The 17,139-nt window shown below is 50.0% G+C and overlaps 1 protein-coding gene across 3 annotated transcripts in view; it reads right to left on the minus strand.

Moving 5' to 3' along the window:
• Positions 1-701: 701 nt before the first annotated feature.
• Positions 702-17,139, minus strand: part of CREB3L3 (cAMP responsive element binding protein 3 like 3) — a 40,303-nt gene continuing 23,865 nt past the window's right edge. The window contains exons 3-12 of one of the 3 annotated variants that reach the window (XM_067734174.1): positions 11,807-11,948; positions 11,178-11,306; positions 10,425-10,722; positions 9,236-9,348; positions 7,436-7,570; positions 6,770-6,876; positions 4,021-4,089; positions 1,718-1,802; positions 1,416-1,512; positions 702-1,208 (exon numbers count right to left, since the gene is read on the minus strand). In XM_067734174.1, coding sequence (XP_067590275.1) covers positions 895-1,208; positions 1,416-1,512; positions 1,718-1,802; positions 4,021-4,089; positions 6,770-6,876; positions 7,436-7,570; positions 9,236-9,348; positions 10,425-10,722; positions 11,178-11,306; positions 11,807-11,833 — 1,374 coding nt within the window. In that variant the 5' untranslated portion in view covers positions 11,834-11,948 and the 3' untranslated portion in view covers positions 702-894. The other 2 variants (XM_067734175.1, XM_067734172.1) reach the window with 2 other exon arrangements.

Below are 17,139 nucleotides of genomic sequence, written 5' to 3' on the forward strand. Positions count from 1 at the left end.
AAGGAAGAGCGCAGGTGCAGCTGGGGTCAGTCCTCCCCAGCTGCGACCTTGGGCAGGTCCCCTCATTCCCGACGCCTCAGTGCCCTCATCCATAAAACACGCAGGGTGGGCAGCCCGGCCCCCCAGGAAGGCAACTGCTGCAGGCCTTCCGCGAATACCCTGGAAGAGTCGGGGGTGTGTGTGGGGGTGTGGGCCAGAGCTACCTCGCCCTCCTGCTGCGCCCTGCTCTCCGCCCGCCGCCGCTCTCCAAGGTGCTGAACACGCATCGGCACCTCTCTGGTCACCGCTCCAGCCTGGGGGTCAAGGGACCCCCTGCCTCACTCCTCTATCCTAGGCTGGCCTAGTCCCTCCTTCTGTGGGTTGGGGAGCCCCAGATTCTAATTCAGCCCCCATCCCACTCCACCTCCATGCCAGCCGTGTTCTCTCAAAATACTTTATTAAGGACCGTAGCAGTCTTAGAAAAAGGGAACAGCTGTGAGCCATGGCGGCCCCGAAGTTCAGAGCTCAGCCCGTGCTCCAGGGCCAGGGTCCCAGCAGACTTGGCCGCTTCCTCCTCCCTGTGTTCCAGGGGGCAGGCAGGAGTCCCTGAGCGGGGAGTTACCGAGGCCTGGTGTATGCCTATCTCTCTGGGGCTGTGGATCAGTTGGTGTCTGTCTTCCTGTTTCCTTCTGCACCTGGGTCTGTACGTGTATTTCTCAGGCTTTGTGGCCTTATGGTCTGTGTCTGAGCATCAGTTTCTGCATGGCCCTGGGTACCTGGGTCTGAAGCTGTGAGTCTGCGTGTCTCCATCCTGACACCATCGCCGGGGTCTCTCCCTCACCTCGGATCCCTGTGCCTGTCTCTGTCCACTGCAGCACCCGACTAGAGGGGCCTGGGGGCACGTACCCGTGGTGCTCACAGCTCCCCCACTGCTACCTCCAGCCCCACGCGCCCTGGGCCAAGTGCTTGTTCAGGCCGGGCACAGTCTAGGAGGGCGGCCCGGTCCAGCTCCTTCATGGAGTTGCCCTGGACCAGGGTCCCGTTGTCCAGATCCTCCGTCGAGTTGTCCGGAGCCGGTGGGTCCCGGGATCCCCATTCCCCCTGAGGGCTGCTTGGAGGCCCTTCCTGAAGTGTGCCAGCCTTGGGCCCATGTCCTGGGGTTTCGGAGCCTGGCACGGTGTTGGGAGCCACACGGGATGCAGCATCGTTGTGCAAAGTTCTGGAGAAAACTGAGCAAGGGTTGGGGGGTCGTGAGGGATGGCCTGGGGGGCTGGGTCCCTTCTTTCTTTTAGCCCCCAGCCTCAGGAAGCAGTTGCAAGGGGGCCTCCTCCCCCTCTCCCAGTGGCCCAGTATGGGGGCTGGGGATCCAAGGGGAGTGCACCCATGGGGCAGCCCAGAGGGTTTTTGAGGGAGGAGCAACCCCCTGGTCCACCTACCTCGTACAGGCACGAAGTCTCCGGGGCTCTCGGCTTTGTTGGAGGAGAAAGGGCTGATGGAGGGGAGGATGATGAGGGCGAAGGAGAAGAGCAGGACCTGGTGGAGATGGGGGCAGGGTCACCCCATCCCTCCCCCTCCCCTGAGTACACTCGTCTCATAGGCAGGGAAACTGAGGCCCAGAAGACTGGAGCACGCGTGAGCTGGGGCTCGGGGCCGGCTGTCCTCCTACTCACACTCACCTCCCCCACAGGACCCTCTGCCAAGGCTGACAAGCTCCTTGGAGCTGGGGGTCAGGACTCACCGCTATGCAGGTGCCCGTCTGAGCCGACTTGCTGGTGGACTGGACCACGATGGCCTGGAGTTTCTTCAGCTGCTCCAAGAGGGACCTTAGTGGAAACGGGAAGACTTGCTTGATCCCTACATAGCCTTGACCTGCCTCCCTGTGATTCCTGGGGTCCCCCAGCCTGGCTGAAGTCTGAATCCCGTCCATCCTTCAAGGCCCCACTGCTCTTAAAAGTCCCAGAAGCTCCCTCAATAAATCACTGAACATCTCACCCACTTCTCTGCCACCCCACCTTCTCCACCCAGGTTGCCATTACTGCTCGCCTGGACACCGGCCCCAGCCTCTGGGCCCCCCAGGCTTCTCCTGCCTCCTCTAGAGTTCATGCTCCACACTTTTTCAAATGTGAGGCAACTTCTCCCAACCCTCCCAGAGTTCCCATCTCCCTCGGAAGTAAAAGCCCAAGTCCTCCCCGAGACCCACAAGGCCTCGCACAGCCAGTCCCGTCCCCTCCCTGCCCTCCCCTCCTCCCTCTCTCCCCCTTGCTCACTCTGCTCCAGACACACAGCCCCTCACTGTTCCTCCTACGCACAAGCATTCCTGCCCCAGGGCCTCTGCACAGGCTGTTCTCTCAGTACCAAGGACACTGTTCCCCTGCCCCACCCCCCACAGGTCTTTTTGTAGTTGCTTCTTTCTTAGCTGTTGGGTCTCATCTCAAATGTCACTTTATCTGACCTCCCTGCCTAAAATGGCACCCCCCTCACTCCCTAGCCCCTTCCCCCTAGTTTATTTTTCTTCCCAGTGGCTATCACTATTTGAATGATCTTTCATATATTTTTGTTTGTCTTGAGTCTGTTTCTCAGTAGACTGTGAGTCTTTAAGTGGAGGGGCTGGGTCTGTTTTGTTCACTGTTTGGGCCCCAGTGTCCAGAACTATGCCTGGCACAGAGTAGATGCTAAATAAAAATTGAGTAAGTAGGGCCATACAGTTTGATCTAGAAGTATGCCAATGTAGCAAATACTCAGTGGAAGCTACTTGGAAACAATGGCTCAAGAATTTTCCTCAGGTTAAAAACAGGTTAGTAGAAAATATATGACCTGGTTGGAAAGTTTAAACATAGCTACATTATAGCACAGAAAGAAAAGAACTAAAATTCCCTTCTAAATACCACCGTAAGAATCAATCAATTCCCTGGTGGCTCAGTGGTTAAGAATCCGCTGCCAATGCAGGGGACACGAGTTCAAGCCCTGATCTGGGAAGATCCCACATGCCATAGAGCAACTAAGCCCGTGCACCACAACTACTGAGCCTGCGCTCTAGAGCCCACAAGCCACAACTACTGAGCCCACGTGCCACAACTACTGAAGCCCGTGCACCTAGAGCCCATGCTCCACAGCAAGAGAAGCACTGCAATGAGAAGCCTGCACACCGCAACGAAGAGTTGCCTCTGCTCACCGCAATTAGAGAAAGCTCACGTGCAGCAACGAAGACCCAACGCAGCCAAAAATAAACAAATAAATAAATTAATTTATTAGGAAAAAAAAATCAATCCCTCACTATTTTCAAACAGACGATTTTATGAAAGAATAAGGCACCAAGCACTGTCCACACAACATGAAGAATATGCTGATAGGTTTTTAAAAAATAGATCAAGCTGTTTAAACTTCAAACAGGACATCACAGAAGATGGAAATTTAGCCTGTATTAACTCAATTATAGAGGCAACACCGACCTTGTGACAAGATGAATGTGTATATGCAGGGGGATAAAAGATTTAAGGTTTAAAAAACACCCAACAACTTGACAGAGGCATACATTTCTTTCCCAAAGCTGAATGAATGCAACAAAGTCCTCTCTGCCACCAGAGCAGACATCCAACAGTTCAAAATGTGAATCGGGAGGTTGACCACGACGGGGGGGAGGAAATACCACCTCCTCCCATCACAACTAAAGTGTTAACACAAGCTATTTCACAAACACCTGTAATGGCATCATCCATGACACCCCCAAAAAAATTGACTAAGTAAATGCACCCACAGATGGAATCACCTGCAGTTATCCAGCATACCATACTCCTAGCCTTTAGCCATTCATATGCCATTTCCTCTACCGGCAGCAGCTTCCTTTTAGTGAACTCTTATACATCCTTCAAGGGCCCAAGTCCAAAACCCCTTTTCTCTGCAGGCTTCCTCCTTTCTAAGTGGAGCCCTTACTCCCTGCTCTGCCCTGCCGTCACACAGCCTGTCCCCCCATGTCCACCTCTCCTGCAAGGGACTCTGGGGTCAGCTCCTCCTGTTCTCTGCCCCAGTTTGACCAATACTCACAGGTTCTGCTTCTCAAGATGCAAGACCTTCCTCTGAAGTTCCTGGTTCTGCGCAGTGCAGGCTGACATCCTGAAGGGGCAACATCACAGTGAAATTCAGAATATGCCTGTCACCAACAGGTCAAACTAACATCTCTTTGTGAGGCCCCACTGTACAGGCAGGGAACCGAAGCCCAGAGAGGGGAAGTCATTCATCCAAAGTCACCCTGGCAAGTCTGTAACAAGGCCAGAATTTGAACCCAGTTCTGCCTGGCTCCTAGGTACCATCTTTGCATTGGTGTAGGGGCTTTCTTCCGGCCTGAGCCCCCAGGATTGGAAATGGACCACCAAACTCAGGCTGTGATGCTTTGAGAAGATGCAGTAGCATGGCAACTGAGTCCAAGGAGACCCAAGTTACAATCTTCACCCTCCCTGTGACCTTGAGGCACTCTGCTGTCTGGCCTCAGTCCCCTCATCTGTAAAGTGGAGATACAGTTACCTAGTTCATAGAGCAGTTGGGCACTGATATGAAGTAAAGTTGATTAGGGGCTTAGCAGAGTACATTTGAGGAACAAGACAATGTGATCATTCCATCTAGGGTTTTGGGGTCCAGTCCGGCAACCCCACCTTTCCCATCTGCATCCATCTGTTAATGCTGTCTTGGCCCAGACCACTCAGATGTAGAATTAAAACACTCAAATCATGGGACTTCCCTGGCAGTCCAGTGGTTAAGACTTCACCTTCCAGTGCAGGGGATGTAGGTTCAACCCCTGGTTGGGAGCTAGGATCCCACAAGCCTTGAAGCAAAAAAAAACCCAACCAAAACATAAAACAGAAGCAGTATTGTAGTAAATTCAATAAAAACTTTAAAAATGGTCCACATCAAAAAATCTTTAAAAAAACCAAAACACTCAAATCATGGTATGAGGATATGCTAGTCCTCATATCACAACCAGGGAAGAGAATAAATTCTCCCACTAAAAGGCCCTCCTTCTAAATAACTCATGGGATAAAGAAGAATCCACTGTGTAAATTAAGAAAGACCTAGGGACCAAATGGTAATGACAATGGTACAAACCAAAATGTGTGAGATGCAGATAAAGCAGTGCTGAGAGGAAAATGTATAACCTTTTTTCTTTTTCTTTTTTTTTTGGCCCCTCAGCATGCGGGATCTTAGTTCTCTGACTAGGGATCAAACCTGTGCCCTGCTGCAGTGGAAGCATGGAGTCTTAACCACTGGACTGCCAGGGAAGTCCCCCAAAATGTATAACCTTATTACAGCTCAACCAGCTGAACATACACATTTAACAGTTAGCAAAAGAACAACAGAATAGATCTTCCCCACCAAAAGCAAAACAAAACACAACTAAAGACACAATAAAGCTAAGAGTAGAAATAAAGGAACTAGAATACAAAAAGACAACTGTGTGGGAGGAAAAGCCAGAAATTCATTCTTTGAAAAGAATAATAAAACAGACAAACTTCTGGCAAGATTGACCAAGATAAAAAACAAGAAAAGGCACAAATACACAACATGAGTAATTAAAAAGGGCACAACTATAAATTATTCAGAACTTAAAAAAATAATAGGAGAGAACTATGAACAATTTTATGTCAGTAAATTTGAAATGGACAACTTCCCAGAAGAATATGACATCTCAGAATTGACCAGAAAAGAAATAGAAAACCCAAATCTGTAACACTTAATTAAATCACTTTTGGTTTAAAAAGTGAGCAAGCTAAGTTTTTATATTTCTATTAAAGAATAAAGAGGAGCCTGTCCCTCAGTAGCCTAAATGAGTTGAGAGAGGCGATTGGATGAGATTGGGGTGCACAGTTCTTTTTCTTTTTTAATATTTATTTATTTACTTATTTGGCTGTGCCAGGTCTTAGTTGCGGCACATGGATCTTAGTTGTGGCATGTGGGATCTATTTCCTTGACCAGGGATCGAACCTGGGCCCCCTGCATTGGGAACGTGTTGTCTTAGCCACTGGACTACCAGGGAAGTCCTGGGGTGCACAGTTCTTTTTTTTTTTAATTAATTAATTGATTTATTTATTTTTGGTTGCATTGTGTCTTTGTTGCTGCGCATGGGTTTTCTCGAGTTGTGTCAGGTGGGGGCTACTCTTCGTTGTGGTGCACAGGTTTCTCATTGTAGTGGCTTCTTTTGTTGCGGAGCACAGGCTCTAGGTGCGTGGGCTTCAGTAGTTGTGGCCCATGGGCTCCATAGTTGTGGCTCACGAGCTCTAGAGTGCAGGCTCAGTAGTTGTGGTGCACGGGCTTAGCTGCTCCGTGGCATATGGGATCTTCCCGGTCCAGGGCTTGAACCTGTGTCTCCTGCATTGGCAGGTGGATTCTTAACCAGTGCGCCAACAGGGAAGTCCCAGGTGCACAGTTCTTAAGTTGAGGAAATTCTGCCTTTCTTCTCCCCCACCGAAGGAAGCCATTGACAGCTCTGAGGATCAGTGATGCTCAGCAAGGGAAGTAAATGTCCCATCTTCAGGCAAAGAGCCAGGACAAGATGGATGATACCTTCTCCCTTCTTGGCATAACATCTTCTAGGGGATTAAGGGGCCTCGAACCTGAGCCCTGTACCACCTTACTAGGCATTTTTCCATCCTCGCAATTCACGTGAAAAATCGTCTCTCCCAGAGAAGGAAACAACTCTAATTTTGTCAGATCCTGAAAACTGTGACCTTAGCTCCATTGCATCCCTCTCTCAGGCCTCAGTTTCCCCCTTAAGTGTGGTGTCCCGGGACCCCAGCCTTACCGAGTTTCCAGGCCATCAATATATTCCTTCTTCTTTTTCCGGCTTTCTTGGGCTGACTGTTTGTTCCGAATTTTCCGGCGGATTTTCTTCAGCACTCGCTCCTCATACTGCAGAGTGACATGGGGAGCAGACTGAGGCAGGCTGGAGGGTCTGCTCTCTTGTCCAGACCCCACAACTTCACCCCATTATCCTCCCAAGGGAGCCATCCCAGACTCAGGGACTTGAGGGCAGACCCATGATGACTTGAAGACCAGATTTTCTGCCCCGAAATTCTTGCAGAATCTCTAGGGGGGTCCTGGGTCCTGAAGGTCTTCTCAGCTCCCAAACCCAGTCCCGTACTGGCAACTGGATTTTGTGCACTGGTGCAATCCCGCCATCTTCTGACCATCTGTGGGAACAGCGCCTTTCCCGAGGCCAGTTATCAAGACTAAGAGAGGTCTTCCAATTGGAAAAGCAAACTCAGATACTGATATTGAGTGAACAGGCTGGGTGGAGACTGCGGCCAGCTAGAAAGCCCCCACTGCGGTGGCTTTGAGGATGATTTTTCTGGCTCTGGTGACAGACACGTCCTAACATTCTAGTGTGGGAGACCCAAAGGTGAGACTCATGGGCAAGTAGCTGCAGGAAAGGGGGCGAGCTCCAGAGCCAGGGGTCCCACTGACTCACCTTGGTGAGGGGAAGCTGGGTGGGCAGGGTGATGCCTTCTTTGGCCAACAGCTTCTTCTCGTCCTCTGTCAGCACCAGCTCCTGGCTATGCCCGGTCCCAAGGCGCAACAGGTTGGGGACTGCCAGGTTATGTTGCTGTGGGGAAACCAGCAGAATTGCTTTGAGGGCAGGGAGAGTGACCGCCTCTGGGAAATGAAAGAGGCATCAGGTCTGAGAAACAATCGATCCATCTGCTGTAAAGTCCCCACTGGCACTAGGGCTCCAAAGAACCAGCACACAGCCCTCTGACCCAGCAATTCCACTTCCAGGAATTGCTCTTTAGATACAAGTTTTTCATTTGTTTCACAAGTAGTCATTAGACAGCTATGTATTTAGCACCTACTACATGCCAGGCACTTCTCTGGGCTCTGAACATTCCTTGCAGTGCATTCTGCAACAGCAAAGGGAAAAGCCAACACACAAGGCACAGGTTAAGTGAGCCTCCAGGAAATGGGGGTGAGGGGTGTTTCTCCCTGTCTACTTGTTTGTACCTTTGGAACTTGGACTATGTGAATGCATTTGCCTATTCAAAATTTTTTAAATTAAATTTAAATTATGAAATAGAAACACTGAAAATGAAAGAATCGGGTCATCAGAGAGCCAAGCCTTAGGAATGTCACACCATGGAATGGGAGGCTCAGGAATAAAGGTGGAGATTGGGGCAGCCTGACATTCACTGGATCAAATTCCACTCCCTAGAATTCCAGGCCATGGATCAGCCCAACCATTTTCTCTCCAGGATCCAAGCCTCAGTATGTTCATCTGCCAAATGGGGATAAGGTCTTCCACTTCCCAATGTTGTTCACACACAGAACAACAGTATTAAATTGACACATTTACAAAAGCCAGTTAGTATTTCCAGAGCAGTCATTCACCTTTCCTATCTTTCAAGAGCTGCTGAAGTTCTGCCTCCTCCAGGAAGCCTTCCTGGACCTGCAATGCCCCTCCAGCCTCTCTCCCTTATGGGTACACTTCCATGAGCAGTCAGTTGTCCCCTTTTGACCATGAGGTCCCCAGAGGCTGAGCACACAGCTGGTGCTCACCATGCATCTCTCAAGTCAAGAGGGGTGTTCTGCTCTTTCTTAGAGGTTGTCAGGACAACTTTGGGCATCAGGCAAATTAGAGTTCAAATTCTGACTCGGCCACTTTCTTGCTGTGTGACTTTGGGTTTGTGGCTTAACCTCTCTGGGCATTGGCTTTCTCATCTGAGAAATGGAGGTACTGATTGGGTTCTCAGGTCTGGTTTACCTGTAGTCGAACCCCAGGGCAAGATAGACAGCCCTCAGTCAGCGTGCAATGGGTACAGTAGGCCCAATGGGCCAGCCCAGGGATTAAGCCTGCAGCAGCTGTGTGACTTAGGTCAAATTACTGGACCTCTCTGTGCCCATTTCCTCAAATGTAGAATTAAGATAAGAGCCCCAGTTTTCAGGGTTGCTGTGAATTAAAAGATGATACATTAAGAGCATTTAGAAGAGTGCCTGGCCTATAGTAGATGCTTGGTAAGTTTTAGCCCTTTTTTTTTTTAATAGTACTACTACTATAGTAGAAAGTATCCCAGCCCAGGAGACAGAGAACTCAGGACTGGGACCCACTGACTTACTCTGGGTGTAAGTCAGAGTAAGTGACTTGGACTTACCTTGGACTACTATCAGCCCCTGTCTGTGACTGTCTTCCAGTCTCCAAAATGGGGGTATTGGGGCCCCATGAACTCCAGTGCCCTCCCACCTCTGATGCTCCAGGGGTCGGGTGGGGACTGCTCACCAAGTCCCCGCCACTGCCAGAGAGGAGGAGGTCTTTCACTGTGAGGTTGCAGTGTGGGGGTGAGTTGGCCAGCTCAGCCTGCTCCCCGGCGTACAGGCCTGGGCTCCACATTTCTGACAGGGCAGATGGGGACAGAGACAGGGAGGGAGTCAGGCGGGGGGCCCCTGAGCTCCCAGCTTCTACTTCCCTCCTCCAGCAAAGCTCCCAGCATTGACCCCAATGTGCTAGGGATTTGTAGCACAGCTTGGGGCCCCAAGACCTGGTGCCTCAGTCTCCCCTCCACCATAAGATGGGAACCCAGATTCATCAGGACATTGTCAGGGACCCACTGTCAACCCGGGAGGGAGTAGCTGTTATTGCCCAGCATTATAAGCTGGATCTGCAGTTGGCCTGGCCTTACCTCTCCCTTGGGGGAAGGACCAGGTCTGATTCACCTGTGGTTCCCTCCCACCAGGTACCTGGCAAACTGTAGGTGAGCTGCTCTGGAGAGCACAGACTTCAGAGTCAAATAGCCCTTTGCTCTAATCTCGACTGGGTGGAGCTGTGTGACCTTGGGCAAGGGACTAAACCTCTCTGAGCCTTAGTTTTGTAAAGTCTCCAAAGGGACTAATAAGCGTTCCCATACCATCGCAATGCTCAAGAGACAAAGGATACCCTGTTGGCGGTGGCTTCTGCATCAGGCCTTTCTCCAGGTCCAGGGGGAACACCCCAAGGCCTGGGATCCCGTGACCTCACACACTTTCATTGAGCGTCTACTATGATCCAGGCACGGAAGGTACAAAAATGAGGTTGCCAGCATGATGCTTGCGGCAGGAACCAGCCTGCCAGGGGCGCATCCCACCTTTGCGGCTCTGACTCATTTCTTAACCACCTGAAAAACGGGCCCGTGACAGACAGCATCCCAATACCCATCTCAAAAGGTGGGTTTGCATGGGCTTCCCTGGTGACGCAGTGGTTGAGAGTCCACCTGCCGATGCAGGGGACACGGGTTCGTGCCCCGGTCCGGGAAGATCCCACATGCCGCGGAGCTGCTGGGCCCATGACCCATGGCCGCTGAGCCTGCGCGTCCGGAGCCTGTGCTCCGCAACGGGAGAGGCCACAACAGTGAGAGGCCTGCGTACCGAAAATGGGTTTGCGTGTACAGTGCCTGGGAGAAGGTGAGGGTAGTTAGCAAAGACACAGGACTCACCCAGGTCTATGGCAACGGAAGCCTCAAGCCCTTGGGCCACTGGCCCAAGGTTCCTGGTGGGGCAGGCAGGGCCAGTATGGTAGGAGGGGCAGGGCCCCTTGCCAGACTCTGTGCTATGGCAGCTGACTGGGGTGGCAGCCACCCCACTGTGTGGAGGGGTGTCCTGGGGGTCGGAGGGCAGATCTTCTGAGATGCCACTGTCACTGGCCGCAGGAGACCAGGTCGGGGAGCTGGGCACTGATTCGCCAGAACCCAGGATGGAGTTGAGGAAATCATCAGAGTTCGGGCCTGGCAGGACCTGTTGGGACGGAGAGGGACGGTGGGAATTAGGAGGCCTATGTTTCGGTTTGGATAGCTGTGTGTCTCTGGGCAAGCCACTGACCCTCTCTGGGCCTCACGTGTCCTTTCTGTAAGATGGAAAGAGCTAACGCTCCTTGCCCCCAGTGTTGTTGGAGCCTGAACACAGTCATGTAGCACGGGAACAACATCCAACCGTGTCGAGGCTCAGGCCCCAAGTTTAAGTCTGGACCCAACTCCAAACTGCTGTGTGTGTGACCCAGGACAAGTCACCACCCCTCTCTGGGCCTCGCTTTTCCCCACCTATAAGAAGGAGGTGATGGCATCTGCCCCTTAGGTCGCTGAGAAGTTCCATACAATAACGTGCTTTGCTAAAATCTCACACATGAGCAATAAACGCACAGAGCTGAGTGGGGTCCTGGCTCTGACCCTGGGGTAAATGCAGCGGGTTATCACCTGGTCCTCAACGTGGCCCCAGTCCTCGCCCAGCTCTATGTGTCTCAGGATGCCGTCCTGCCGGTCAAACAGGAGATCCAAGAGTTCCAGGCTGTCGGTAGGGCACGTGAGACTGGTGGAGGAAGCCATCTGGGGCAAGGAGGGGACATTTGTGAGGGTCACGCAGCCCTTCTCCTCCCCACCACCCATCTGCACACCACCCTGAGGTCCATCCTGCTCCAGTTCTATCCCGGCTCCAGCCCCAAGGTCGGGCCTGCTGCTCCTGCTTGCTGGACTTCTGTCTCCAAATCTGTGTTTTGGGGCCAACCCAGAGACTCCCGGGGCCTGACAGCCAATTTCTTTAAAAAGTGGTAGACAGATGCCCCCGTGGGGATGATCAGCCGATGGAACTAGCCCTCTCCTGCACTCCCATGCTGCCCAAATTCCCCCCTTCTGGAAGGCGGGGGGACCAGGAAGAAAGACCAGGAGCAGCCCCAGAATGGAGACACAATTTTGGTCGTTGCATTCTCCCTCTGGGCCTCAGTCTTCTCATCTGTAAAATGGGATGTGAGATTCCTGCCAACCCTGGGAGCTTGGGGAAGGTTCCTGGCATAAACCTTCCCTCACCTGGAGACCAGTGCAGGGCTCACCTTTCCAACTGCTAATTCCCCATTCATGAGCCTGGCCAGCTCTTTCTCCAGCCACTTCTGCGTCTGCTGCGAGCTGGGGGCTCACCCCACCACCAGGGCTCCCAGGCTCAGCCGGCTCTTCTCTGTGGCTCTGTCACCACCCCTAAAAGATGCTGAAATAGTCCTGGGGCGCTCCTAGCCCACCCCCAGGTGCTGATTGGGGAAGAGGCAAGACAGACAGGGTTAAGGGCCAGTGACACAGGGGCAGGCTAGGGGGAGGGGAGGGAAGACCGTTATCTCAGATGTTTCGTGCTTTTCCAGCCGGCAGTGGGCAAAGGCCAAAGTCTGGGGAGCCGCGGCTCTGACATGACCTCTCCCCTACTTTCAGGGACTGTTTCTCGTCATAATCCCTGGATGTCGGCTCCAGGAAAGCCCAGGGCCCCTGGCTGGGTCCTGTCCACTCTCAGAACAGAACCAAGAAGAACTGCCCAGGCCTCCGCTAGAGCCCTTCCCTCTGCCAGGAGCCCCCTTCCCTCATTGGAGCTGGCAACCCCCAACCCCCTGCCCGCAAGCAAGCTTTCCACGGCCAAACCAGAACAATCGATTCCTTCTAGAATCTTCTATCATTCATTTATTCTCAATAAATATTCATTGAGCCAAACTTATTCCCTCCTCAGGGCCTTTGCACTAGCTGTTCCCTCTGCCTGGAATTCCTATCCCCTCCACCCCGAATCTATCACTGCATTCACATATTTGGGAATGTTTTCTATCTGTGGATCTCAGCCCAGACAGCTGAGAGGCCATCTCTGACCCCTCACCAGAGAGGAGCCCTCACCTTGTACCTCTTTATCACATCACTGGTTTCACTGAAATCCTCACTATTTGAAATTTTCTTGTTTACTTGCCTGTATTCTTCCCTCATTCCTCCCCTGCCTCTTCATGTGAGTGACTTCGGGGCTAAGATAGAGGCTCTTTTGTTCTCAGCTGGGTCCCCAGTGTCTAGGAAGTGCCCGGCACACAGGAGGTGCTCAGTCAACTCTTACTCATTGGGCACCTCCTGTGTGCCAAGCACTATTTAAGGCCCTGGGGATAAGGCAGTGGATGAGCTAGACCATAAATGCATAAACACACCAGAAAACTAACAAATGGACAAATGCTACCAAGAAACTAAACGTCATCATGTAAAGGGCAACAGAGGGCTGGCAAAGGCTTCTTTTTAGAGGTGATATTTAGGGACTTTGCTGGTGGTCCATCTGTTAAGACTCCACATTTCCAATGCAGGGATGCGGGTTCAATCCCTGGTCGGGGAACTAAGATCTCACATGCCATGTGGCATGGCCAAAAAAAAGGTGACATTTAAGTACAGTCCTGAATGATGAGAAAGAGCCAGCCACTGGGAGATCTAGTGGAAGGGTGTTTCAGGCCAAGGAACAGCATGTGCAAAGGTCCTGGGGCAGGATGGGGCCTGGCGTGTTGGAGGAACAGCCAGGAGGCCCATGTGGATGGAGCAGAGTGAGAGAGGGAGGAGGGGAGGGCAGGGAGGGGATGGGGCAGGTCGTGCAGGGCCTTGCAGTCTGTGGCAAGGAGTTTGGTTTATACTAAATACAGCAGGAAGCTGTTGGAGATTAGTGAATGGATGACGAACCTTCTGTGTGCCGGGCACGACGGTAGGTGCTAGGTTTACACAGTAACTCAGACACTCTCCTTGCTCTCAAGAAATTCACATCCTGGCGTACATTTCTCCCTGGACCAGCCATTATTTATTCATGCATCAAAAATTTAAGGACGACCTATTATGTGCTGCGCCAGAGTGGTTCTCTTATCTGACGGTAACATCTGTGGCTGTCACAACTGGGGGTGCTCCAGGCGTGGAATGAGTGAGCGTCAGGAATGCTGCTCCACACCTCACAATGCCTGGAACAGCCCCACACAGAGAAAGCCTGGCCCGGATGTCAGCAGTGCCTGGCGGGAGAATCCCTGCGTTACGGTAACTGCCCCCCTCTGGATGGGGGACATTATCTCACTCTTGACCTCTGCATCTCTTATTTCCTTTTTAACCACTCTGTGTTGGATTTGTGTCTGTTGGATTTTTTAAGGGGTTTGTTTGGTTTGGTTTGGCTTTCCTAGTCATAATATTTATTCAGCCTTTGCTGTGGAGGCTCCTTTCCAGGGCAGTGTCAGCAGGTGGAGAAAGTAGGTGAAGTTTGACTTCTGGGCTTGTCTCTGCCTCCCCCTCGCTCCCATTTATGATTCTGAGGAGCCCCGGTGCCCTTGACATAGAACTTCCTCCTCTTCTTATCAAAACCTGCCAGAATCATGGATCTGGTATTACTCATTTACACCTTCACATAGATTTAGACCCCATAGTCCACCTCCCCAGGATATTTGTACTTTTTTGTAATTTTATAATCGTGGGCTTTGGAAGGCTTTTATATGTCCTAATGAAGAGACATCTGAAAAGGTAGGATAAAGATAAGCATTTGAGGGACAAGAGGACTTTCTGATGCCCTTGGAATCATATGACCTAATTTACTGGACATGACCACATGCTTCAAAGCGATGCTAAGTTGGAATCTAAAGTAAAATTCCCACAATAGATTCCACCAATGTGTTTAAGCACGAAACATGGGACCTCCCTGGTGGCGCAGTGGTTAAGAATCCGCCTGCCAATGCAGGGGACACGGGTTCGAGCCCTGGTCCAGGAAGATCCCACATGTCGTGGAGCAACTAAGCCCGTGCGCCACACCTACTGAGCCTGCACCACACCTACTAAAGCCCACACGCCTAGAGCCCGTGCTCCACAAGAAGAGAAGCCACCGCAATGAGAAGCCCGCGCACCGCAATGAAGAGCAGTCCCTGCTCGCCACAACTAGAGAAAGCCTGCGTGCAGCAATGAAGACCCAATGCAGCCAAAAATTAATTAATTATTTAAAAAGTATGAAACATAACACAAGAGGATGCTGTGTTGATTGAGGAATACTGTGTTAATAAACAGATTTGTGGAACTTGTCAGAGCCTTTACCACACTCTGTAACACCCTTGGAAGGGACAGAGTTTGTAGCATTTCTTAAACATAATTGCGTAGGTGTAGGTTTGTTTTTAAGTTGCACTTGATTGATACTGAACCATTTCTGATATATGAAAACGTTTAAAGATACCCACTAGACTGACTGCAATACAAAAGACAACATCAGTTGTTGGCGGAAAATCTGGGGCAACTGGAACTCTCACCCACTGTTTGTGGGAACCAAAAGGGTCCAACCACTTGGGGAAACTTTGGACAATTGGGAAATCTCTTATAAAGTTAAACATGCATTTACCAGATGACTTAGCAATTTTATTCCTGGGTATTTACCTAAGAGAAATATAAATATATGTTCACAGAAGGACTTGTACATGAATGTTCACAGCAGCCTGATTCATAATTGTCCTGAACTGTAAACAACTCAAATACCCAACAATAGGGGAGTGGATAAACAAACTGGTGTATCCATACAACACAATAGTACTCAGCCACAAAAAGGAATAAATTACTGATACATTCAACAACACGGATGAATCTCAAATGTATTGAGATAAAAGAAGCCAGACACAAAAGAATACTGTAGGATCCCATTTATACGACACCCAGAGAAGAGGCAAAAGTAATTCTTGGTGATAGAAAGTGGTTGCCTGAAGTAGAGTGGGCAATTGAGTGGACGGGGGCATGAAGGAACTTTCTAGGGGGGAGAAAATATTCCATATCTTATTTTTAATGGTGGTTACATGATTGCCTAGAATTGTCAAAACTCAGCCAATTGAACACACCTAAGACCTGTGCATCATTACTGTAAATTAATTCTACCTCAATAAAAAGCATACTAAATACATAATGCACAACCATGTACATAATGCATTTAGGAAAACATTAGAAACAACCAAAATATCTGTCAATAGGGGATTGATTAATAGAGTCTGATGTGTTAACACAATGGAATATTATGTAGCTGTGAAATAGAATGAGGGTTCTCTTTATGTACTGATATGGGACAATATTGAAAATACATGGTTATTTCAGTGTTTCTCAACATTTTTTTTATTCTGGCCCTCCCACAAGGAGTCTTTGAAGACATTTTCCTAACTGCTCCCCCATGAAACTGTAAATCCACATGTATTCTATATACATGCTTCTGTACCATATGTATATCTGTGCTTTATACAGTAAAAGAGTAAGATTTTTTTTCACCCCCTAAGAACTAGTTTTCACAACCCCCTTGAAGATAATATCTTTCCCATTGAAAATGCACTGGTTAAGTAAAAATTAAGGTGCACAACACAAGATACTGTCTCTGTGTGACAAAAGGAAAAATGAATGTGTATACATGTTTCTTATATATTTATAGAATATCTCTGGAATGAGACACAAGAATCTGGTAACGGTGGTAACCTTCAGGGCTGGGAGCTGGGAGGTGGGATAGAGAAGAAGGAGGGCTTTTCCCCGCATAATCATTTATTTTGGAATTCTCAGCCATGTGCCCGATGTACATATTCCAAACAAAGAAATACAATTTAACTTTAAAAAAAAAAGAAATAGGGGCTTCCCTGGTGGTGCAGTGGTTGAGAGTCCACCTGCCGATGCAGGGGACACGGGTTGGTGCCCTGGTCTGGGAAGATCCCACATGCTGCGGAGAGGCTGGGCCCGTGAGCCACAGCCGCCGAGCCTGCACGTCCGGAGCCTGTGCTCCGCAACGGGAGAGGCCACCACAGTGAGAGGCCCGCGTACCGCAAAAAAAAAAAAACAAAAAACAAATAAAATGCAAAACATACCTTTTCCATAGTTTTCCAAGTTTTCTAATACAAGCTCACCTTGTATTAGAGTTAGTGTTTAGGAGCTGCCCCCTCTACAAAAGTAAATTGATCCACCTGGGTCCCCAAAGTCCAGCATTCCCACTGCCTTGCCTGTAACGTTCCTTAAATAAGGTGATGCCTCCCTCTCATCATTATTGCTTTATTCTGATGTGAACACTACCATATCAGTAATTGCCAGCCAAGTCCTGCCAGGAGGCAGTCTCCCTATACCTGTGCTTTTCTCACAGATCCCTCTTCCTTTCCATCTCTGAGGTTACCTCAGGGAAAATGTGCTCGAAGAACTTTGAGCTAATTCCAACTGCAGTGTGAATGACTGATATCAGGCACATATATTCCTTTGCTTGGGAGCATTTACATTTTCTTATGGAGCCTTAAGGCATTATAACTCAAAGATTAGTTCTTAGCATTTTTCCCCAGGGCAAAAATCACCCCCTCTCAGATGTTACTTAGATATAACTAGACCTAGGTAAAATGTGAATGACTGATTTTGGGTGAATATATTATTT

The sequence above is a fragment of the Pseudorca crassidens genome, chromosome 3, assembly GCF_039906515.1.
Source record: "Pseudorca crassidens isolate mPseCra1 chromosome 3, mPseCra1.hap1, whole genome shotgun sequence".
Lineage (NCBI taxonomy): Eukaryota > Metazoa > Chordata > Mammalia > Artiodactyla > Delphinidae > Pseudorca > Pseudorca crassidens.